This window comes from Furipterus horrens, unplaced genomic scaffold, assembly GCF_987537825.1.
Source record: "Furipterus horrens unplaced genomic scaffold, mFurHor1.1.pri manual_scaffold_5, whole genome shotgun sequence".
In the NCBI taxonomy this organism is placed as follows: domain Eukaryota; kingdom Metazoa; phylum Chordata; class Mammalia; order Chiroptera; family Furipteridae; genus Furipterus; species Furipterus horrens.
This window is the reverse complement of record NW_028327175.1, coordinates 182940162-182963268: the sequence shown is the minus strand read 5'-3', so window position 1 is coordinate 182963268 and position 23107 is coordinate 182940162. Positions and strand designations below refer to the sequence as shown.

At 49.2% G+C, this 23107-nt stretch overlaps 2 protein-coding genes across 2 annotated transcripts in view; one reads left to right on the top strand and one right to left on the bottom strand.

The window, feature by feature from the left end:
* NEURL1 (neuralized E3 ubiquitin protein ligase 1) overlaps positions 1-2576 on the bottom strand; it is a 71681-nt gene extending 69105 nt beyond the window's left edge. The window contains exon 1 of the mRNA XM_090278543.1: positions 2274-2576. Coding sequence (XP_090134669.1) covers positions 2274-2358 — 85 coding nt within the window. The 5' untranslated portion in view covers positions 2359-2576. The remainder of the gene's footprint in view (positions 1-2273) is intronic.
* Positions 2577-15824: 13248 nt separating this feature from the next.
* On the top strand, positions 15825-21303 carry CALHM3 (calcium homeostasis modulator 3). The gene is made up of 3 exons (XM_090279426.1): positions 15825-16111; positions 18000-18255; positions 20785-21303. The coding sequence occupies exons 1-3, from the start codon at positions 15825-15827 to the stop codon at positions 21301-21303; spliced, it is 1062 nt and encodes a 353-aa protein (XP_090135552.1).
* The last annotated feature ends 1804 nt before the right edge of the window (positions 21304-23107 follow it).

The following is a 23107-nucleotide window of genomic DNA, read 5'->3' as shown; positions in this document are numbered from 1 at the left end:
AGGGAGATGGGCAGGGAGAGCGAGACTATTGGGATACAATTTCTCCACCACTGACTCCCGTGAAAGAAGAACTGATCCCTGCAAGCCAAGGAGGCAGCAGAAGGAGCGTTTCCCAAGCCAGATAAGTGGGCAGTCAGGCAGAGGAGTGAGCTAGAGGTGGGGTCCAGAAAGTGAGAGAGCCTCCGACCCTCTCTTGCCCACTCCCTCCCTTGCCAAAGACCCCAGCCACAAAGACCTCACATCCCCACAATTGCAAACTTGGTAAAAAGTGGTGCAATTATTAAGGCCTTCTCTGGGCTTCCCAAGGGTCAAGAATGGAGCAGGATATTTTGGGGGCATTTTGCGAGCATTAAAGCACCAAGTCAACTCGCTGACCCCCAGCTAACCCCCGCCCTTGAAGGACTTAGCCTGGCTTGGCCACCTTGTCTTGACTGACCCACTGAGTAACTGGGCCAATCACTATCCTCCTCGCTCATTCTTCTCACTTGTTGCTTAACTGGATGACGTCACAGCTCCCTCCATCATTAGGAATCTGTTTCCAATGCTCATGCTAATATTATACTTACATTTCATTTCTGATTATAAAAAATAATACTTTATTTCAGAAATGAGCAAAATATTAAAAAGAAAAAAAAATCTTATATGATCCCGTTACCTAGGGGAAATCATTGTTAACCTTTTGGAAACTTTCTTTCTATTGTTGATGTTTTTTGGCATTCATATCTTTTTTTTCTTTTTAAACAAAACTGGGACCTTACAGTCTACACAACGTTGTATCCTGCTTTTTCACTGTCCTGCTACTGTCAGCATTTTCCCAAGTTATCAAATATTCTTCAAAAATACCATTTTAGAGATTGCATAATACTCCCCCAAGAAGATACACCATGATCATAGGACTGTTAGGTTGTTTCCCTACTATAAATAACACTGCTGTGAACATCTCAGCCTAGTGGACAAGTATCAGTTCCTCTAGGTAGAATCACTAGGCCAATGAATATGGTATTTTAAAAGGTCGTGACATGTACCACCATATGAATTTGCAGAAAGACACAACAAACTCATTGATTTTTCCCGAGCCAAGTAAGAACTAAAGTTCTGAAAGGGTTAGAGTTAGAATGCAGGACAGGGTCCTGTCTCTCCTCCTCTCCCCCAGTCTTGAAGGTTAACTGTCCAGCAAAAGAGACGACAGAATTCCAAGTCAGAAGATACAGGTCTGCAGCCTCGCTCTGCCTCTCCACGGCCCTGGGAACCTGAAAGAAGCGCTGGTGCTCCTCAACTGTAAAATGGGTCTGACTGGGGCTGCCGACTGCCCAAAGCAGTTTCCCTGCTTACATAAAAGTTATTTGCAAACGTCAATGCTTTATGTCAAAGGACCTCACTATTATCCTTCTCATATCCTGGGGGGCTGAAAAAGTGGATTGTTCTTTGCGAAAGAAAGCCAGAGGGCTTCCCTTCCTGGCTCTTAGTCATCACAAGGTCCAGAACAAGTGCTGGCCGGTTCTGAGCTTGATAGGAAAGCAGCTTCCTGAAGGGACTCTGTAAGGTCTGAGGGCCTGCGAGGACCCAAAGGTCAGAGACAGCACTGGAAGCTGCAGGGCGGAGAACTGGGCCTAGGGCCTTGCTGAGGGTGCTGAGGGGGTCAGGGACTCGGAGAGCAAAGATTTTCCTAGTGAATGTTTCAGGGTTCCCAGCCAGCCCCTCCTTTCTAGGGTTCCAATGGAACATCTGGCCTTTGGGGGAACCACAAACCAAGCTGATTCAGTGGATGCAAAAAGTAAACAGCTGCCGAGGACCCCAAAGTCCATCAGTTCTGGACCTACCTATAAGACCCTCCAACTGGAAATGCAACTAGTGCTTCCAGCGTGACCTCTCCAACCCTGGGCAGATGAAAACAGAGACTGATGTCTCCCTTGAGAAGCACAGCTGGCCCTCCTGAGCATCCTGCCACACTGCCCTATCCACCCAGCAAATGCCCTTCCTGAGCCTGCACGCTCGACAAGCATCACGGCCTAAGGGGACTCCAGTGACGTTCCCAGAACTGGCAGGGAGAACTGCGCAGACCCCGTGGAACGCCATCCTCCCGGGTTTCCACCATCACCACAGGCCGCCCCCAACCCCAGCCCACCTTCACGGCCAGAGAGATGTACATCTCCTGCCTCCAAATACGCACAACAGGTGGCACCTGTCCGTCCTCCCCAACCACACCTATCTCTCCCAGCCCCTCCACCTGCACCTCAGTCCTCCAGCTGCGCCCGGCCCCGGAGGAGCCTTACCTTTGAGGTTTTGAGGGTGGCCCCGCGGCGGCCGGTTCGGGTTTCCTCGGGGCAGAGAGGGGATACTGGAGAAGTTGTTACCCATGGCATCCGGCCCCAGGGGGTTCGGCGCTCGTTGGGGCCAGGGGAGGCTGGCCAGGAGCGGAGGTGTAGTGCGAGTGCGTGTGCGCGCACAGGCGCGCGCCGCCGGGGGAGGGCCCTGGTGAGGCTGAGGCCGGGGGCGGGCGGTCTGCTCCTCTCCTCCCTCTCTCCGGGTGCGGCGGTTCTCGGCGGGTCCTGCCCGCCTAGGGAGTCCTCAAGCGCGCCGGCTACCTGCCTGCCATTGCCTGCGGCTGGGAAGGCGGCCGCGGGCGGGCCCCTGGGTCGGGGCCGGTGGCGCCCGGGGCTCCCCCCTTTCTCCGGCTGGTGTTCGGGTTCCGGCTGGTGGTGGGCGGTGCGGTGGCTCCCGCGCGCTCCCCCGGGGCCATAGAGTCAGGGCTCCCGGCGCGGGTGCTCAGAGGCTCGGCCTGCCCCGCAGCCTGGCAGCTCAGCGGCAGGCTTGGTCCCCGCCCGCGGGGACGGCTGCTGCGGCGACGTGCGTGGCGCCCTCTCGCCGGCGGGTCTGCCAGGAGCGGGGCTCCGTGGAACGCGGAGCGTGCTGGGTGCTCCCTTGGTAGTTGGTCTGCGGCCACAGCGCTCCAGCCCCTGCCGCCCTTGCCTCCCCTGCCCTTCTCCCCCAGCCGTCGCCGGGATTCCCTCGCTCCGGTTGTTATGGTGACAGCTGCGCTGGTGAATGAGCGTCTTAGTGACACGCGCGCGCCCGCTCAGCCAGATGTGGCTCGGCGCTCCTCGTGCGTCCCGGCTGCCAGAAGGTCTGCGTCGCGCCCGTGGTGGGGGTTGGGGGGTGGGTGCCGGGCCCAGGTCGGGGTTAGATATCAGACAAAGGTTGAGCTTCAGGCGTTGGGCTTGTTCCTCTCACGAACAGTGGAACGCGGTCTTAAAACGGAAAACCGATACAGCCAGAGAGCATTGAGCTCCCTGGGTGCCAGGCGCAGGATGAGGTAGCTCTTTAATTTAGTTTCCCAAGCACCAGGTACAGGGCCTGGCACACAGCAAACGCCCAAGAAAAATATTTTAGTGAGTGAATGGATGATTGAATAAATGCAGTAAAATTCGGAGTCCCAGCACTTGATCTTCCAGGGTCAAGGGCTCAGAACAAGAACCCCAGGCTGTCCCGTTCCTGGACACACAGTGTTAGGGGCCTGTGGATGACTACAGACCGAACCTAGAAGACTAGGTCGCTGGCCAAGCTGGGGAAACAGATCTCAGGGACAAATCTTCATAGAACCACCGATTCGGAACTGAGTTCCTCTGTCAGGCGTAAAAATTGGGGAGGGGTGTCCTCTGTGGCCTAAAGCAAAGAAGGCTTCCTGGAGGATGGGGGCTTCAGCAAGTTGCCTGCTCACGTGACTCTTCCATCCTATAGCTCAACACTGCTAGCAGGAAGCCTACAGGAAGGGAAAAGGGAGTCATTCTCCTACCTGCACGTGGGGCATCTCCATCTCTCAGTCGGTCAGAGGTAGATGAGCCAAGCTTCCCCACTCCCCACTCCAGAGAGGGAATTGGCCTTCTGGTTCCTCTAGGTCACCTCTAGCCCTCTGACTGGCTTCAACAACTTTGATCTAGGATCAACGAGGACGTGGGCTGACAACAGGCAGGTTCTTCCCTCAAATCTCCATATGAGGGTTCCATATGAGGCCATGTGCCACCTCCTGACCTTCCCCAGCTAAAGAACCCCACCACTCTCAGTCACGTTCCGTACCATTATTCTGTTTCATTTTCTAGAATTCGTTTGAAAGCAGCCTTTCCCTCTTGTTTATGTTCTGCCTCCTCCACTAGAACGTCAGCTCTGTGAGGGGAGAGGGCAGGTCAACGCCATTCACCATGACGTCCCCAGCCCCTAAGAGAGTGCCTGGCACATGACAGACTATCAAAAACTACTTGTGAGATGGATGAAGTCCCCTGCTTACCAACAGGACTCCACTAAGATCCCTGGGAGTAAAGCCTCTGAGCCACCCTTTATTCCTCTCCCCTGCTCTCTATCCCCACTCCATTGTAGGCATCACATCCTTAAATGTCTGGGACTCCAGGCAAGCTAGAAATATCCATGACAGCTGCTCTCTGGGGTCTAGAGGGAAAGACAGCCCCCTCCCCCACCTCTAGCCTCTCAGATGCCCAGGATCCTGTGCCCAGCCAGCTGCAGAATGCACGTGGCAGGTCAGGGGTGCTGTCTTCCTAAGGCTGGCTCCCAACCAGTGACTCATGCGTCAGAAATCCGTGGGCTCTGAATGGCACTACACTCACACATTTGCACACACACCTCTACACTCCCTTGCACACTCACTTCTACACAAGCATGAACACGCTCTCACACTCATATGCCCCTTGAAGTCTGCTGGAATGAGGTCACTGGGAGCTGCTGTGGGGCATCACAATAAATTGAAAGCTCTGTGTAGAGGAGACTGATTCCCTTGGAGCATGTGTGAAGTGTGAGTGAGGCCCTTGGTAGCATTTGCAGACAGCAGACAGGGCTGAGGGGAGGCTCAACCCTTGCTGGCGCCCCACCCTCCCTTCAGGGAGGAGGAGCTGGAACACGGACCAGGGATGGTGGGGGTAGAGGACAGCAGAGATGTCACAGGTCCCACGTGATCTAAACCTGGGGCAAAGCAGGGGAGTGATGAAGAAGGTCAAAGAGAAGGGAGGGCCAGAGGCAGGCACAGGCTCTGTAGCTCAGGGCAGCCTGATCCCAGGGGGCCTCACAGGAAGGTGAGAGGCATTAGGGACCAAGGCAAGGATCTTAGGACAGGACAGAAACTTCCCATGACCCAGGGGGGTTGAGGGGATACTGAGAAGGATGAGGCCAGTGCATCTGTGGTGGAAACTGTGAGGCGGCATAGGCCCCAGGACCGGGCAGTGCCAGCCCTGAATTTGCTCCAGCCTGAGACTGGGACCCTGGCCCCAGTCCTTCCAGGGACCTATGTGCTATGGGAGGGGACACCACTGTCAAGTGTCAACAGGATGCAAGTCTCTGGCCAGGCCAAGACCTAGGTAAGGCAGTGTGACAGCGTGGGCCTCAGAGAAGCTGAGAGTGGCCCCTATGAGGGGTCCTGTGCCTCAAAACCCTTTACTAGAGGGGCGATGGTTAGACCCAGCTCAAGGGAGCAAAGAACTCTTAACACCTTCTCCCCCCACCAACCCCCCACCCTCAACACGCACAGGCATGCACTCGCACAGAATAAGCCCATAGACCTTCAAGCCATCCTTCACCAAGGTGGCTGCCAGCAGATAAGGAAGTAGCCCGCGTGGCCCTGAGGGCCTTCCCCAGCCCCATCCTGGAAAGGAGGAGGCAAAAGGAACCTGCCAGGGAGTCTGGGGCTGGATGAAGTCACAGTTTTGCTGGCTTCAAAGGAAGCTATTAATACCCACATGGAGGTGCTCCAGCACCTGTCACTGTGGCAACCCCACCTCCCTAGTAGCGTGGATTCTGAAGGCGGTGCCCACGGGAGGGGATGGGTGTGAGTGCAGCACACGTGCTTGCGCGTGTGTGCACGGGTGTCTGGGTGTGTGCACGTGTGAGTGCTCTGAGTCTCACACCAGCGAGGACACGAGGACCCAGCGAGCAGCAGCAGGGGCCCCTTCAGCAGCCGCTCTGGCCTCCACTCTCCCTCCTCTCTCCCTCACTTCTCTCCCTTCTGGCTGGCTCCATTCTCTCTCTCGCTCCCCTTCCCCTCCCTCCTTTTGTCTCTGCCCTTCTCTCTGCCATTCTCCACTTCTCTCCACCCTTGTTTATCTCTTGGTTTCCTGGCTGTCTCTCTCCTCCTTTGCTCCTTGCCCTGTCTCCTGCTGGTTCGCTTCTCTCCTCCCCTTCTTTCTCACTCCCCCAGCTCCCTGGTCAGTTTAAGTCTTGAAGAATCTCCATGTTGATAAAATAATAATTGAACTGACAGTCTGCTTTCTTCCTTCCCTGGCCTCCGGGATGCTGAGCCCAGAAAAGGCCACAAGGATGATCTCCCACTAGGCAGGCAAGAGTGGGGTTCATCTAGGCCAAGCTGGACCTCTTTAAACTTGAGGTGACCCTAGTCAATAGTATGACACCTTGCTCCATGTCGAGAAACTAACCTTAAAATAGGAAGCAGCTACAACCATCCCTAGCCAGAATACAGACCCCCACCCCCACCCCCACCCCCTGCCATCCCATGGCCCAGCCCATAGTTATCAGGGCATCAGAAAACCTATACAGGGTTATCCTGCCTGAACTGCAGGGGGTATATAGACATTTTAGGGGGGAGAGTGTCTGATAATAAATATTCTTTCAATGAATCAATGAATAAATCAGTGAATTAACCTATCAATAAGCCACCTAAGTCAGCCAAAGAGCCTTGATCAAACCAGCTCACCTGACTAGTTCCCTTCTCAACAGTACCTTTCCCACAAAGTTGTCCCTGAGGCCAGGTCTTCCCTCTGAAGGATGAGAGTCTGTTCTACTCATCTTAGCATGGAATGGGTACCATACTGTCCTGATCCCAGGTGCTTTGAAATTTGGCATTGCTCATTGCCCCAATGACCATTTATTGAACATTACCTGTAGGCCTGGCACTGTGTGAGGTGCAGTGTCCTCACCAGCACCATGGGAGAGCCCATCCTATGCTTTTGGGTACCTCAGTCCATCTCCAACCTCCTGTGGCTAAGTTTAGGGCAGAACACACAGTTGGTCTCAATATCATCAAGATGTCAGTTCCCCACCTTGTTCTAGAGATTGAATGGACCCCAACTGAACTCCCAGCAAGTTATTTTGTAGATATCAACAAACTGATTCTAAAGTGTGTCTGGAGAGACAAAAGACCCAGAATAACCAACACAATAGTGGAGAACAACAAAACTGGGGAGCCGATACTACCCAACGTCAAAATGTATTATAAAGCCATAGTAATCAAGACTGTGTGGATTGGTGAAAGAATAGATGAATATGGATCAATGGAACAAAATAGAGAGCCCAGAGATAAACCCACATCAAAGACATCAACTGATATTTGACAAAGGAGCAAAGACAATACAATGGAACAAAAATAGTTTCTTCAACAAATGGTACATGACCAATTGAACATCCACATGCAAAAAATAAAATTAAATACAAACCTTACATTTTTCCAAAAAATTAACTCAAAATGGATCACAGACCTACATGTAAAATGCAAAACTATAAAACTCTTAGAAAATGACATGAGAAGATCTACATGGATAGGTTTGGTGGTGACTTTTTAGATACAACACCAAAAGGATAAACTAAAATAATTAATAAGCTGGACTTCATTAAAATTACATTTTTCTGCTCTGCAAAAGACACTGTCAAAAGAATTTTTTAAAACCCACAGACTAGGAGAAAATACTTGCAAAATGCATATCTGATAAAAGACTGAATATACAAAGAACTCTTAAAAATCAATAATTAAAAAAATGACACAATTTAAAATGAGCCAAAGACTTTAATAGACTCCTTACCAAAGAAGATAGGCAGATAGCAAATAAACATATAAACAGATGCTCCATATCTTATGTCATCAGGGAATTGCAAATCGAAACAACGATATACCATACTCACTTATTAGAATGGCCAAAATCCAGAACCTAGCAACACCAAATGCTGGCGAGGATATAGAGCAACAGGAACTCTCATTCATTGCTGATAGGAATACAAAATGGTACAGCCACTTTGGAGGGCAGTTTGGTGCTTTATTACAAAACTGAATATTCTGTTAACATCCAGTCCAACAATTGAGCACCTTGGTATTTACCCAAAGGAGCTGAAAACTTACGTCCCCACAAAAACCTGCACATGGATGTTTATGTCAGCTTTGCTCATAAAGGCCAAAACTTGGAAGCAACTAAGATGTTCTTTAGTAGGTCAATGGATAAATAACAGGTACCTCCAGGCAATGAAACAGTATTTGGTGCTAAAAATAAATGAGTTATCAAGCCATGGAAGGACCTTAAATGCATGTTACTAAGTGAAAGAAATCAATCTAAAAAGGCTACGTACTGTATGAGTCCAGCTATATGACATTCTGGAAAAGACAAAACTATGGAGACAGTAAAAAGATCAGTGAGCAAGAGACCCTAGGATGGGTCATGGGATGCTCGACTCCAATGAAGTCACTACACAAGTTTCCTAGGGGATACTCATGGTCCTTTTCCTGGTGTTGGGTATTTTCCTTTCTGTTTCTTGCAAGGACCTCCCCCTGTCCTTTTAGAGGTAACCTTAGGAATGCTTGGCATCAGGCCTGGGGTTTATCCGTTGGCACTATAGGCCCAGGACTTACACCTTCTTAGGACTCAGAATATATATATATAGATATAGATATAGATATAGGTATAGATATAGATATATAGATATATATTATTGATTCCAAATTATGATAAGAAAATTTAAAAATCAAAATTCACCAATGTTACTTACTTGCCTACAAAACTTAATGTTGTGTCAACATCATTAATCATTAAATGAGTATATATTTCATTATGTTTAAAGACAATAGTAGGTTTTTCTCACTTGGCAAGAAAGCCACTATATGCATGATTGCTTAGAAACAAAACAGTTATAAATTCAATGAGCTCCTTGTAGTCCAATGATTCAAAAAGCCAAATTTATAAAAATCCTTTCAAAATGTTTAAGGCAGGAAAATTATGTTTAATGTGGGATGTCATATTTTGACCTGATAAGGCTGAGCTCCAAGGATAAGTGTTTGGGGGTCTTTCAATTGATCCTGGACCAAGAGGTTGCTTCCCAGAGAGTAAGTCTGTCTCTGGGGCAGAGGAAGGAGCTAGAGTTCCCCTTCCCTGCATGGCCATGTCCTGCCCTACCTTCCAGTGTGACTACCCTGCTTGGGTGTCCAGGTTTCCCTGGGAAAGCTTGCAGGCATTCTTCAATTAACATCCTCTAACTAGAACACATGTCCATATGGAGCAATTTCCCAGTGTGATCAATTAATGACCTTCATCAGATCTACTGAACCAGAAGGCCCTGCGGTGTGGCCTGGAAATCTGCATGTTATTGACCATCTCCCCCTTTTCCCTTGTCCCTTCCCCTGTAGACAGTTCTGATTCATGCCACATTTGAGAATCATTAGTCAGAGTGTGTGTGCACCCTAGGAGAGGGCAAGATAATCCTTTTTAAAAAATAAACTTCATTTTTTAGAGCAGTTTTAAGTTTACAGTGAAATTGAGTGAAAGGTATAAAGATTTTTTTCCATATGCCCTCTGCCCCCACACAGGTATAGTCTCCCCCATTATCAATATCCCCCACCAGAGGGGTACATTTGTTACAACTGATGAACCTCCACTGATATGTGTTTATCACCCAGAGTCCATAGTTTACATTAGGGTTCACACTTGGTGTACGTTCTTTGGATTTGGACAAATGTGTATGCAATACCATGTATCCACCGTGATGGTATCATTGCGTAGTTTCATGGTCCTACAAACCCTCCGTGCTCTACCTACTCATCCTTCCCTCCCCCCAGCTTCTGGCAACCACTGTGACAGGTGATGTTTATGGAGCACTTACTTATATTTGCCAGGCCTTGGTCTAAGCATTTTACTTGTATTATTTCATTTAAGCCTGATAAGAACCCTGTGAAGTAGGTACTATTATTGTTGTTATTATTATTTTATTATTATGAACATCATCTCCATTTTACAAATGAAAAGCCTGAGGCTTGGGGAAACTAAGAAACTTGCCTGGAAGCTGGTAAGTAAAGCACCAAGGTACAGTCCTAGGATGGCCTGAATCCAAACCCCTGGGATATTGTACCTGCCCCAGAATGAGAGTCCTTCAAGTGCCCAGGCTAAGGAAGACACCTGGTGCAGGCAAGGTGTCCTCACTGAGTTCCCAAATGAGCCCCTTTTTTTTTTTTACCTGAGAGACCCTTAAGACTCCCAGGAGTTTGGCTCAGCTCTCTGAAAGTTAGCCAGGGAGCACACGGCCACTAATGAACATGAAAGAGATTGCAGATAACAAAACAAATCAAGGAAGAATGCTCAAAGTGGTGGTAATACCCCAGCACCCCTTTTCTCTCATAGGTATTTTATATGACCTCTACTTGGCAAAAAATAAAAGTCTTTCTAAGAAGATTACAAAGACCATCCTTCATAAAGGAACGGACTGATAAATAGGACTACATAAAAATGTAAAACTCCTTCGTGGCAAAAGTTGAAAGACAAATAAGAGTCAAGAGGCACATCTCCAGGGGGGCCACTAGCTTTCGGTCACTTCAAATGCCCTCCATCCCTAGAACCAGAATAGGAAACAGACATGTCCCCGTGACTGCTGCCCGTGAAGCATCTCACGTCTATCCTCCTTTTCCAAGAGACGTCCCAGCAGCGCTCTCTAGGTCTTACCTTCACCCAAAGGCGCCTCAGGGGGCCTCACTTCTTGGTGAGGGTAGCTTGTGGAAAGCTGTCTCAGCAGATCCTGTGTACCACGATCCCTCCACGCCCCTCCCCTGCCTCTCAAGTTCTCTCTCCAACCACCGCTAGGTAGCGCTAGAACTCCACTAGAATCCCCTTAGCCTCTGGCAATCTTTTGGGGAGAGCCCTCAAATCAATCAAAACACCTTTAAAATGTTTACAAGTTGTTCTTTTCCTCTTTCAAAATAAAAGCGCATTTGGGGGAACCATATCTTTATAGCTTCCATTAGCTACTCCTTGGTAAAGAAAAGATGTCAATGAGGAACTTAGCCCTACTCTTTAGCCACCCAGATGTTATCTTCAGGGCATATTTGCTTCACTAAGGCCACCTCGTGTTTTATCCTCAAATTGCATCTCCAGAGGAGCCCTCCCCACCACGGTGGCTAAACCAAAGAAGGTCAAACCCACCAACAGAGATTCTCCCAGGACTGAGGGAGGATCTCCCCAAACTTAGGCCAAGTCGAGGTCCTCTTCAGAGCCCTCTAGTTCACACTGAGACACTGCTCTCTGCATCTGTACCTGATGTGAGCACCTGTGTGTGCCCAGCACCAGCATTGCCCCTGGCCCTCTGCAGATGCCCAGTGAATACCTACCTGTTGTTCTGTGGACTGACCTTGACGATGTGTGGGCAACAAGAGAGCTGCTCCCTAGCTTGGCCCTCTGAACACACAATCATCCTCCGAGCTGGGACTTGTCGCACCCACTCCAGAACCGTCCCGCAAATGCCTCTGCATCTACACACCACAACGGGTGACATCTGGTCTCAGAACTCTTATGAGTTGGTGCACATAGGCATCTGGGGAAAAGGGACCCTAGAGCTATTCTGACTTTGGTATTTATGGAGAAATGAAATTCAGAAAATCCAGCTGGATGGGTGCTTCTCTTCCCAGAGCAACTCCCCTGTTTTCACTACAAGTCTTTGTATCTGGCCCCACATCCAGTGTCCAACACCACCCCTGGAGGGATCTCCACACCAAAAAAAACTCAGCCCCCCTCAGCAGGGTCTGGAAACAACTTCATTTTGGTTTAGTCAGAAAATCCATGTTTATAGCCTGTTAATTGTATAAAAAAGGGGAGGTGGAATAATATTTTAAAACCAACCTTGTTTCTTCTTCTGAGAAAGGAGTTAGAAATGTATTGTAAACCAAGAAAATTGTTCCGCATTCTGTAATCTATGGGATGAAGACCAAAAATTTAAGTGTGGAAGAATGTTCAGGGTTGAACTTGGCCATTTTATTTTGTGTAAGTCATAATATTTTTACCTTATTTTAATCTTATGTATCTATTTATATATAGAAATGTATTTTTTAATTCATAAGTCCACTGCCCAGATAACCTCTGTTGACCTTTTAAAAGTAAAATTTATATGTACACACTGTTTGAAAAGTCAAACAACACAGAAAGATAGAAAATGGAAAGAAAATAACAGTCCCTCTCCTCAACCTCCCAATGGTAGCAACTGTCCATATCTCTTGCAAAAAGTATATGCATAATACTGACATTTTTACATATTTATGTGTACTAAACTGTGCTTTCGTAATTTATCAGAATCTAGAGGCTTTTTTCAAATAAACACACACAGATTTGCTTATTCTTCTAGTAGCTGTATAGACCTCATTTTATGACAGTGCCATAATTTATTTAAACAGCCCCTTGTGGATGAAACAGAGGTTGTTTTCAGTTTATTTTGGCCTCTTCTGCATATCTATCCATTGGGTCAATACAGAGCTTTGTAATTGTTAGTGAAAGGACATGTGTATTTAAAATTTTGCTTTAAATATATTGCCAAATTATCCTAGAAGAAACCCCAAACATTTGAATACTTACCATCAGAATATAAAAGTGGCTCTTTCCCTAAGCTCTCATTGATAGTGGATATTACCAACCTTTTTGTTTCTAGCAAGCTGGTGAGTTTTAAGAGGCACCTGGTTATTTAGATTGTGTTTAATTATGAATGAGAGTTAGAATCTTTGCAGGATTGGGGGCCACTTGTCTCTTTTTCTGTGAATAGCCTGTTCACATCCTTTGACCATTTTTTCTCTAAGATTATTCACCTTTTTTTCATTGATTTCTATGCTCCCTCTACAAATTAAGGAAAATGGGCCTCTGTGTGGGATGTGTGTAGCAATAGCTTTCTCCAGTGTGTTGCTTTTACTTTGTTTATTGGCGTTTTTCCCACAGAAGTTGAGGCCTACTTTATCCACCTTCTCCTTCATAGCTATAGAATTGTGGTTCTATTCACAAAAGCCTTCCCTATACTTCCTTGTAGACTTTTTATAACCTTAGTTTTTATATTACAGTCTTTGAACCATTTGGAATTTCTTTTGGTATAAAGAATGAGGTAGAGATTTAGTTTAAGATTTCCCCAAGTGCTTAGCCAGCCATTCCAATGCCATTTGTCAGGTAGCCTCCCTTAGGGGCCACAGGGCTCTCTAGAGTCACCCGAGTGGAGCCCACATAAGCGCCACATTGCTTTCCCCCAGGTCTGCCAGAGACAGACCAAAGGGGCCTGTCACATGGATCCCGCAGGAGCCCCTCTCATCAGGATGAAAGACAGTCAGGTCTCTCAGGACAGAGAGGGCACCATTGCTCTGCTAGGCGGGCGGAACAACTGCCTCCCAGTCCTGAGCAAGAAGTGGGACAGGCATCCAATGTCTTAAATTGAAAGAAAAAACGGAGAGAAAGAGAAACCTCAGGGGAGAGTATAGTCACTATATATAAAAAAAGAGACACAACCACACCTGAATTCCTGAAGACACACACGCCACACATGCCACACGTGTATGAACGCACCCACAGGTGCATACACACCACACACACACCCAACACAAACCCGACTCACACATCAAGCTCTGAGTTTCTCCAGCAGGGGGCACCCAGTCCTAAAGAACCCGCTCCTTCACAGGAACTCAGAGAACACTAACGCCGATGTTTCTCAAATAATATCCAGATTCCTTTCATTTATTTTCTTTGTCAGGATTTATTTATTTATTTATTTATTTATTTATTTATTTATTTATTTATTTATTTATTTATTTATTTATTATTTTAAGAGAGGAAGGGAGGGAGAAAGGGGGAGAAACATAGATGTGCAAGAGATACATTGATTGGTTGCCTCTCGCGTGCCCCCAACTGGGGACCTGGTTCTCAACTGAGAATTGAACTGGCGACCTTTCAGTTCGCAGGCCAGCACTCCATCTACTGAGCCACACCAGCCGAGGCTATCCAGATTCTTTTTAAAGGGAAGAAAATCTAGAAGACCCCCAAGCATATATCCCTAATTCTCTAATTTGAGAAAAATAAAACAAAGACCTGCTCTACAAAGATTTTTCAATGACAAGTTAATACCTGTTTAAGACTGCTAAAAAGATTTGTCATCATTAAAATAAAATGTGAATTTTAAAAATTTCCCCAGAATGAAAAGACCCCACAAAGACATGGTTGCAGACTCCTGAGGTGGGGTGGGGGACTGAGAAACTGTGACTTAAGGTACTACCATGCAGCAGAGCTACAAGGTGGTATCTTCCCACACACAGGAGTAAAACAAGTTTCTCCTTCTTTTCTCTCCTTGTTTCTGCCTCTCCTGGTTTAGCTGGTCCAGGGCTTGAGGCAACAAATGTAATCCCCTCCCCTTTTACTTTGTTCCTTAATCCTTTTGAGTTTTTCCAGTAAAAATATTTTATGACTTTTATTGGGAATTTTTTAAAAAATCATTATTAGAAAAGCAGACAATTTAGAAAATACAGATTTTTTTTCATGTGAAGCCACCCCCTCACCCTGAGATATTTCTTGAAGGTGTGGTGAGCTTCCTCCTTGCTTTTCTCTCTGCTGGAGTGTTTTCCAGTAAACACCTAGCAAGGGCCAGTGTGGTCACACAGCATGCCACCCCCTGCAGGGCCCAGGGCCCCAGGCTGGCCTGGGAGCTCTGTCTCAACTGTGAGAGGTTGGGGCTCTGAACAAATCTGGGTGAGACCTGTCCCAATTTTCTGCCATGTTCTCCCAAAAGCAGTGCTTGTTCTTTTCTGGAGACTCCCCTGAGACTAGACTGGGAGAGGGGGCTGCTCAGACGCTCCCAGCCCTGTTCTTTCCACCCCCTGCACTTGAGCTGCCTCTTGAAGAGCAGGTGGGAAGAGGGGCCATGGGTTTTCAGTGAAGGTGGCAAGATGCATCTGGGCACAGCTAAGAGGGCCTTGAATGCCAAGCTATGGAGGCTGAAGCAGCCTGGGTCACACATGAGCAGAGGTATGAGGTAGGGAAACCTGAACCGGCTGGTGGCCAGACCTATAGATCAATGAAATAAAATGGAGCCGAAGGCTGCCTGCACCCACTGATCCTCCAGCCCCCTCTCCTGGCACCCACGCCTGACACTGCATTCGGCAACCCCAAACCGCTGGCCACACCAGACTGCTTCTCAGCTGCACACCTGCACCCTTTGCCTGGAAGGCCTTCCCTTTCCAACACCTTTCATTAGCAAACGCTGAAATGGTTTAAACTCTTCTCCAGCGTTTTCTCTTTCAGGACATCTTTGGGCAAGGTAAGGGGCCCCTCCTGGCTCCTCCCAGTGTGAAAATCAACATGAACGCTTCCTGGAATCAGCTGAATCAAGGCATGTTCTTGATAAAGCCCCCCAAAATATAAATTGACTCCATCGGTGTCTTGGCCTTACCATACCCAGAATTTGCCTATCCCCCACAGGACACCCCACCAACTGCCAGGCCTCAGCACCCACACCCTGAAGAGAAGAGGGAATGGGCTGGGGAGGGGTGGAGTGACAGGGCAGGGTGCATTTGCCTAGAGCTGCTTTGGGCTGGCTGGTCACAGAGAGAAGGGGAGTGGCACTGGGGACAAGTGGACTGGGCATCGGAGCCTTTGTGGAGAGCTGGACCTCAGAAGCTGAGCTAGGGGCTGGGCACCACCTCCTCCTTGTTCCCCAGGCCCTTGGAAGAGAAGAATCTCCTGGGGGCACAGACTCACCCCCAGCATTGGCCAGGAAGGCAGCTGAAGCCTCACCACCCCCTACCCACACTGCCCACCCATCAGGTGGGAGCCATGGATAAGTTCCGCATGCTCTTCCAGCACTTCCAGTCCAGCTCAGAGTCGCTGATGAATGGCGTCTGCCTGCTGCTGGCCGCAGTCACTGTCAAGCTGTACTCCTCCTTCGACTTCAACTGCCCCTGCCTGGCGCGCTACAACGCACTCTATGGCCTGGGCCTGCTGCTCACACCCCCACTCGCCCTTTTCCTCTGCGGCCTCCTTGCCAACCGGCAGACCGTGGTGATGGTGGAGGAGTGGCGCCGGCCCGCGGGACACCGGAGGAAGGACCCAGGCATCATCAGGTGCAGTCCCTTACCACCCAGAGGCGTGTGGGCATTGTCAGGGTCCCCCACCTGCATAGGAATTGCTTGGGGCACCTCCAGACCCTACCCTCCCCCACCCACAGAAACACAGCCAGGTGACCCCCAAGCCAGGATGACCCCCATGGGCATTGTCAGAGCTCCTCACCTGCCCTCACAATCACTCTCAAGTGTGCCCTTCCTTTCCCCAACTAAAGCATCATCACCTTACAAGACCCATTTGCAGTTTCCACTCTGAAAACAGATATTTCTGATCCTGTCATTTGTCTCCTTTCTGTGGCCAATGCTAGAGACAGATGAGTGATACAGAATTACCTAGGTCACATTGTCACACTGGCCACGGATTGATTATACCTCACCATATGCATGAAGGACCATCTGTGACATGCCTAGAGCGCTTGCGTGTAGAGAGAGGCATGACTGGCTTGAAGGCTGCATCCCGCTCCCATAAGCTGCCCAAGGCAGCTGGTAGGGCTGTGTCCTCGGAGCCTCCCACCTGGTGGGTGCCCTCTATCAAAACCAATTGATGGAGTTGAGCGATTCGAATTGCTCCCTGGCCAACACTGACCAGTCACTCGGTGTCAAGCTCTGTGCTGAGTGCCGGGTGTGCACAGCCTCTGAAGTCTCACTTTGGCCCCGGGTCTGCTCTCATAGGGGACCCGTTTTTAAGGATGAGGGACCTGGGGCACAGAGAAGTTAAGCAACTTGGCTGAGCTCCCACCAGTGGGAAAAAGCACAAATCACTCCACTGCCCTTAGTGTTTTGAACAAAATGTCTAAGTGCTCTAGACCTGTGGGCAGTGGCCAGAGGGGCTGGGTGGGTTTTCACCCACTCATAACCTTCTCCCTACCCTATGCTTGACATGGACAACTGAGATGTCCTCAAGGGTGTGTAAGATAACTTCATGACAAGCCCTCAGTTCCACCTTCTGACCACATTGCCCCTATAGTAAATGCTAGAATTACCCCTGCCTATAGGGGATTTATAATTCACTGCTGGGTAGGCCATACGCACATGCACAGCATGTACCATTTTATGTTTGTGTACAGTGCAACTTGGAAACCTCTGCATCCTGTGCACAAGCAGCCTCTGCTTTGTGTTCCCTGGGGCCTCTGTGCCCCTGTCGTCCAGCCACACAGGGAGGGTCACATGCACTGAGTGTGCCCTTGACCTTCTTCTTGGAGAGCCAGTGGCTGCAGCTCCACTGGGCTCCTATCCTGGGACCAATGCCCACTACAGGCCACGAGAGGGATGGAGTAGGTCAGGAAAGGCACCCAAGGACAGTCAGAGGTGCGTTCCTCGGGTGGGAGGGGGCATTTGAGGTGCTATGTCAGGGAGGGTGACTGGGCAGGGCTGTCTCAGTTTAGGTTCCCCTCAAAAGCAGACTCCTGGAAGAATGCGATAATGGGCGGGCAGCTGGGGTTCAGTCCTGAGAAAGTGGGTAAAACACATCTCAGAAATGTCCCACTGAGGGTCTAGGAAGATGGGGTATTCATTCACCAGGCAGATTGAGGTTGCTGGGGTTGGAGGCCCTCAGACCTCCACATGAACACGAACTATCACGGAAGCTGTAGATGCCTCTGGCTGGGTAGGGCACGAGCAGAACCTGCTGTGAGGCCTAGAGCACGAAGAACCTCCAGCACCCCAGTGTCGCAGTCCTGGGACTCCCAGGGCCCCCAGCCTACCTTCCTCTTTGCCCTCAGCTGCTGCACCCCCTGCTGTGGAAGCTGCAGCCATTCCTTTGATGAGCTTATGAGTACTTTTCCCAGCCCCCCTGGGAAGTCCATCTTTGCATCTCTCTTATAGCTCTCCTGCTTCAGCTGAATTCCAGCTATCCTTTGTGACCCACCCTGTTCTCCTCTGCTCCCAGGTATATGTGCTCCTCTGTGCTGCAGAGAGCACTGGCTGCCCCCCTTGTCTGGATCCTGCTGGCCCTCCTTGATGGGAAGTGCTTCGTGTGTGCCTTCAGCAGCTCTGTGGACCCTGAAAAGTTTCTGGACTTTGCCAACATGACCCCCAGCCAGGTTCAGCTCTTTCTGGCCAAGGTGCCCTGCAAGGAAGATGAGCTGGTCAAGGACAGACCTGCTCGAAAGGCAGTGTCTCGCTACCTGCGGTGCCTGTCACAGGTAATTTGGAAGGTCCTCTCCCAACCCTCCCAAATATCTCACATGGGTTCCGGGTGGTAAGGAGGTACAAGTGACTTCCCGCTGCCCCTCCCCACTGCTGGAGACACAACCAAGGAGCAGGGGGTCCCCAGGGGGATCGGGAGCATGATATATGTACAGGGCACTGTTGGGCCTTAGGAAGTGGGCACTTGGTCATCAATGTGGACTCACTTCGGACAGAGACCAGGCACCCATGTCCTCCAGGAGTCAGCTAAGCCCACCCTTGGGAGGCTGGATGGCAGGAAAGCACTGGAGATATACTGCGCTGTCTACCCCATACACACATTCTTCCCACCCCTCAGAAATGATACTAAATACCTTTGATTGAGCATTATTTCATTTAGTTCTCAGAACACCCTATGAAGTGGATGCGATCATTATTATCCCATTTTACAGATAAGGAAATGGAGGCTCTTAGAGTTTAGTTCACTAGGCCCAAGTCACACAGCTTGGAAGAGGCAGGGCAGGGACCTGAATAGACATGTTATAACTCCTGACCCTCTTAACCACCCCCTACAATGCAGGTTCTCCCCAGATGCCTGGCTCTTCACAGTGTCAACCCCATTATCCTGGGAGCAAGCCCCAACCCCATTTCCAGTCCAGACCCCAGATTCCACCACCACCATGCCCCGAGACCCAGGCTGGGCTGCGTCCTCCAAAAGTATTTACATGAACCCATACATGCCCAGTATCACTGGAGCTATGGAGTATAAAACCATGACCCCATCCCTTCACGGAGCTGAGACAAGCTGGTGACAAATGCAGATGTGTGGTGCCATGTCGAGAGGACAAGTGCTCGGGATGCAGTTGATCCTAGTTGAGACTGTGACCTTGGCCATGTTACTCTCCCTCTGGGCCTCAGTTTCTCCTGCAAAATAAAGGGAGGTTTGGTCTCCTTCACCATGACAGTTCCTGTGGGCTTAAACACTCTAGGCTCCACTAGTTCATTGGAAACAGCGTGGAATTCTCTATCAGACCAGGGCTTGAGTCCTGACTCAGTCGTAAGTTTATCAGGCACATGAAGTGCTCCTTGCGTGTAAAATACTCATCCAAGTATTTTACACTGGTAAGCGGGGAAGCCGTGAGAGGCCGACTGAAAGATTATCTTTGTTTGTGTTAGAGGAGCTATGTCTCTGTGCCAGGTCTTAACTGAGGCCTTGAAGACACTATAGCTATGGGTGAGCAGGGAGGAGGGAGAGGAGTCAGCCAGGTGTAGTCTCCAGGCTTCGAGAACTACGTCCAGGTGTTTCTCACTCTTGGCCTAGAATGTTGTTCACTATCCAAATCTTATACATTGTTACTCCTCCTTCAGGTCCCAGCCTAAACCTCACTGTTCCCCGAGCCCTCAAGTTCAAGTTGGGTAAATTCTTATGACTCCCTCTACATCCCTCAACATGGCACATAGCCTGTCATCGCCTATTAATTGTTTCCTCCACTTAAGTGTGAGCTCTGTGAGAGAAAAGAGTGGGTCTCCCCAAATATAGGCTAGATGGATGCGTAGGCGTGGTGGATAAATATATGTGAGGGTGGAAAGGATGATGGATGGATGGAAAGGAGTGTAGGGAAGGCAGAACTTCACCTTTTCCAAGCTTAGGTTTTCGGCTGAGGTGATAACAAAAAACGTTAACAAACAAAAAGAATTTATTAACACATGCAGTGAACATAACATGGGAGAAACGTAAACCAAAGATTAACTCAAAGTGGTAGCTTAGAATTCTGGCTTACATAGCATCTTCAACGAAGAGCAGTACCTTTGTAGAGAAATGACAGGACAAAGGAAAGCGGTTTTAGGCTTCCAGGGGCAGACACTGTGGGAAGGTAAGACTGTGGGAGGAAACATGGAGGTTCTTAGTCTTCACTAACAGAGTAAGGTTTGTTTGCATCTTCCTCTGGTGCTGTCTCTGGGCTGGTAAGGGTCTGTCTCCCATAAAAGGAGAATTACATCTTGCCTTTAGGCAGAAAAGAGGAAGGCAGAGAGAGTTTTTCTTATGTTTGCTGCTTCTTAATTGTCTTCAGTCAAAATAATTTTATGGCAAAGAGGCATACTTTGGGGTGATATATTCTGGTTTCCAAAAGAAAGGTTGGGAAGATGAATGGTGGGTGCATGAATGGCTGGATACATAAATGAAAGGAAGGATGAGCATTAGAACAGGATGGATGGGAGGATAGTTGGCTGGATAGGAGAATGGATGATGGGCAACGGAAAGATGGTTGGGAGGATGTCTGGATATGAAGATGATAGATATATAGTCAGATGAGAGGATGGATGACTGGATGAATGGAGTGGAGAGATAGCTGGGTAGATGGGTGGATGCAAGGATGAGAGAGTGAATGGAAGGGAGGATGGTTGGAGGTGGTTGGTAGGACGGAAGACTAAATGGGAAGATAAATAGATCTGAGGAAGGATGGATGAGATGGATGAAGGGAGAGACTCTGGAACACCCATGCCTGCCACGCCCACACCTAACCTTGCTCTCCCCACCCTCTTAGGCAATCGGCTGGAGTATCACCCTGCTGCTGATCGTGGTGGCCTTCCTGGCCCGCTGCCTGAGGCCCTGCTTTGACCAGACAATCTTCCTGCAGCGCAGATACTGGAGCAACTACGTGGACCTGGAGCAGAAGCTCTTCGACGAGACGTGCTGTGAGCATGCGCGGGACTTCGCGCACCGCTGCGTGCTGCACTTCTTCGCCAGCATGCAGAGCGAAATGCAGGCGCGGGGGCTGCGGCGGGAGAGCGCAGGCAGGGGCGCCGAGCCCCCCGAGATCTCAGAGACCGCAGAGGGTGTGGACGGCGGAAGTGGGAAGGCCCACCTGCGCACAGTCTCCAGCCAAGAGCAAGTGAACCATCTCCTGAGCACCTGGTACTCCAGCAAACCGCCCCTCGATCTTGCTGCATCTCCCAGGCTCTGGGGGCGTAGCCTCAGCCACCGCGCCCTCACCTTAGTCCCGGGTACCAAGCTGTCCCACCAAACAGCAAACCGACATGTAGCCCCGCAAACCGTCGTGTAGCCCCCTGCCCCTCAGTGTCCCCACGTCAGGTGTCAGTGCTGACCAGGGCTGGGGGCTTTCCAGGTTGCGGGAATCCCAAGGCAGGGCAGCCGATCCCTTGCTGGCCTCCTTCCCCCAAATAGCCTCGTTTCTGGGTGTGGCTGCCCCCTGCTCTAAAGCTGTGCTTGGCAAACTTGAATGTGCTCATCATTCAGCTGGGCTTTTGTAAAATGCAAATTCTGATTCTGTGCATCCAGGACTGGCTCCAAGGCTGCATTTCTAACAGGCTCCCACGTGGTACTGCTGATTCTGGTCAGAGGACCAGACTCTGAGTAGCAAGAATCTTAAATAGGTCTGCCATGGACTTTGGGTTCTAGATTCTAAATAATAATAACAATAAGAACAACAACACATGTCTATGTGGTGCTTACTATGTGCCAGGCATTGTTCTAACTTCTTTATGTACAGGGGTGGGCAAAAGTAGGTTTATAGTTATGAGTTTATTCTTGTATTATTTATTTATTTATTATTGTATTACTTATTTGTATTATTTCCATATAACTGCAAACCTACTTTTTTTCAGTTTTTGATTCATTTATTATTTTTCTATTACAGTTATCCCATTGCTTCCCCCCACCCAGCCCACCCCTTCTTCCACAGTCAATCCTACCTCATTGTACATGTCAAACCTGCTTTTTTAAAAATAAATTTTATTTATTTATTTTTAGAGAGAAGGGAAGGGAGGAAGAAAGCAAAAGAGAGAAACATCAATCAGTTGCCTCTTGCACACCCCCCAAACAGGGGCCGGGCCTGCAATTGAACTGGTGACCTTTCAGTTTGCAGGACAATACCCAGACCACTGAACCACATCAGTCAGGGCTGCAAACCTACTTTTATTCACCCTGTATTTTAACTTATTTTATCCTCATGACAACCTAATGCAATATAATGATTATTAGCCCTATTTTTTAGAGGAGAAAACTGAGGCTTAAAGAGGTTACGTGTTAAGTTGCCCAAGGTCACCCATGTAAGAGCTGAAATCCGATCGCAGGAGGTCTGGCTCCAGAGTCTGTTCTGAACTGCTGTGTTAGTCAGCCCTCTGGATAGTTTCACCTGTGTATTTGTTTTCAGTGCTCTGGTTGGGTTTCCTGCCGCTTCCCCCATGGTTCTCTGGAGAAGCTCTAGCAAGCTCTGCTCGTTGAGTTCCTCTTGAAAGTGCTGATTAGTGCCTCTTGCTGGCTATTGCACATAAATAGCTTTATATTTCCCTGTTGATGAGATTTTTCTGTTTTTGACTGTCAGGAGGGCTCACGCTTCCAGCCCCCAACTTACCACATCCCACCAATTCTGTTTCCAGCAGGCCAAGGCTGAGCAGCCCTGCCTGGTGCAGACCCCTTCAAGGTGCAGCCCCTTTTGAGGTGCAGCTCCTTTCTCAGCCCAGCTTTTCTGCCCACCATCAGTGAGAAGGTGCTTCCTGCCCCTCCTCTCTACTCACCACCTTCCCCACCAGCTGCAGCCTGACACCTGAGCTCAGCATCTCTTTGTAAGGCTGCCTCCTCCCTCAGGCATTTTCAGGGGTAGCTACCCATGACCCTCAGCAAGAAGCTGGCACCCTGGCGAGTATTTCCCCTGGTGTACAGTGGAAGGGCCAGATCTGCAAATCAGGGTGGGGGCAGACCTAGACATCTCCACGCTGAGCAAGATGATTTGGTGAGTTCCAGTGTTTCAGAACCTCTGGGCCAAGTGTGATGTGGGGTCTGGTTCTGGGATGAACACCCTTGAAACACCAGGGTTAGATCTTGCTGGAAAAACAACAACAACAAAA

What these genes read in the sequence shown, in the direction of transcription:
- CALHM3 (XM_090279426.1), top strand. Translation starts at nt 15,825, where the DNA reads ATGGATAAGTTCCGCATGCTCTTCCAGCACTTCCAGTCCAGCTCAGAG. An exon ending in AAGGACCCAGGCATCATCAG is followed by an intron (nt 16,112 to 17,999) that starts GTGCAGTCCCTT and finishes CTCTGCTCCCAG; the next exon opens with GTATATGTGCTCCTCTGTGC. An exon ending in ACCTGCGGTGCCTGTCACAG is followed by an intron (nt 18,256 to 20,784) that starts GTAATTTGGAAG and finishes CCACCCTCTTAG; the next exon opens with GCAATCGGCTGGAGTATCAC.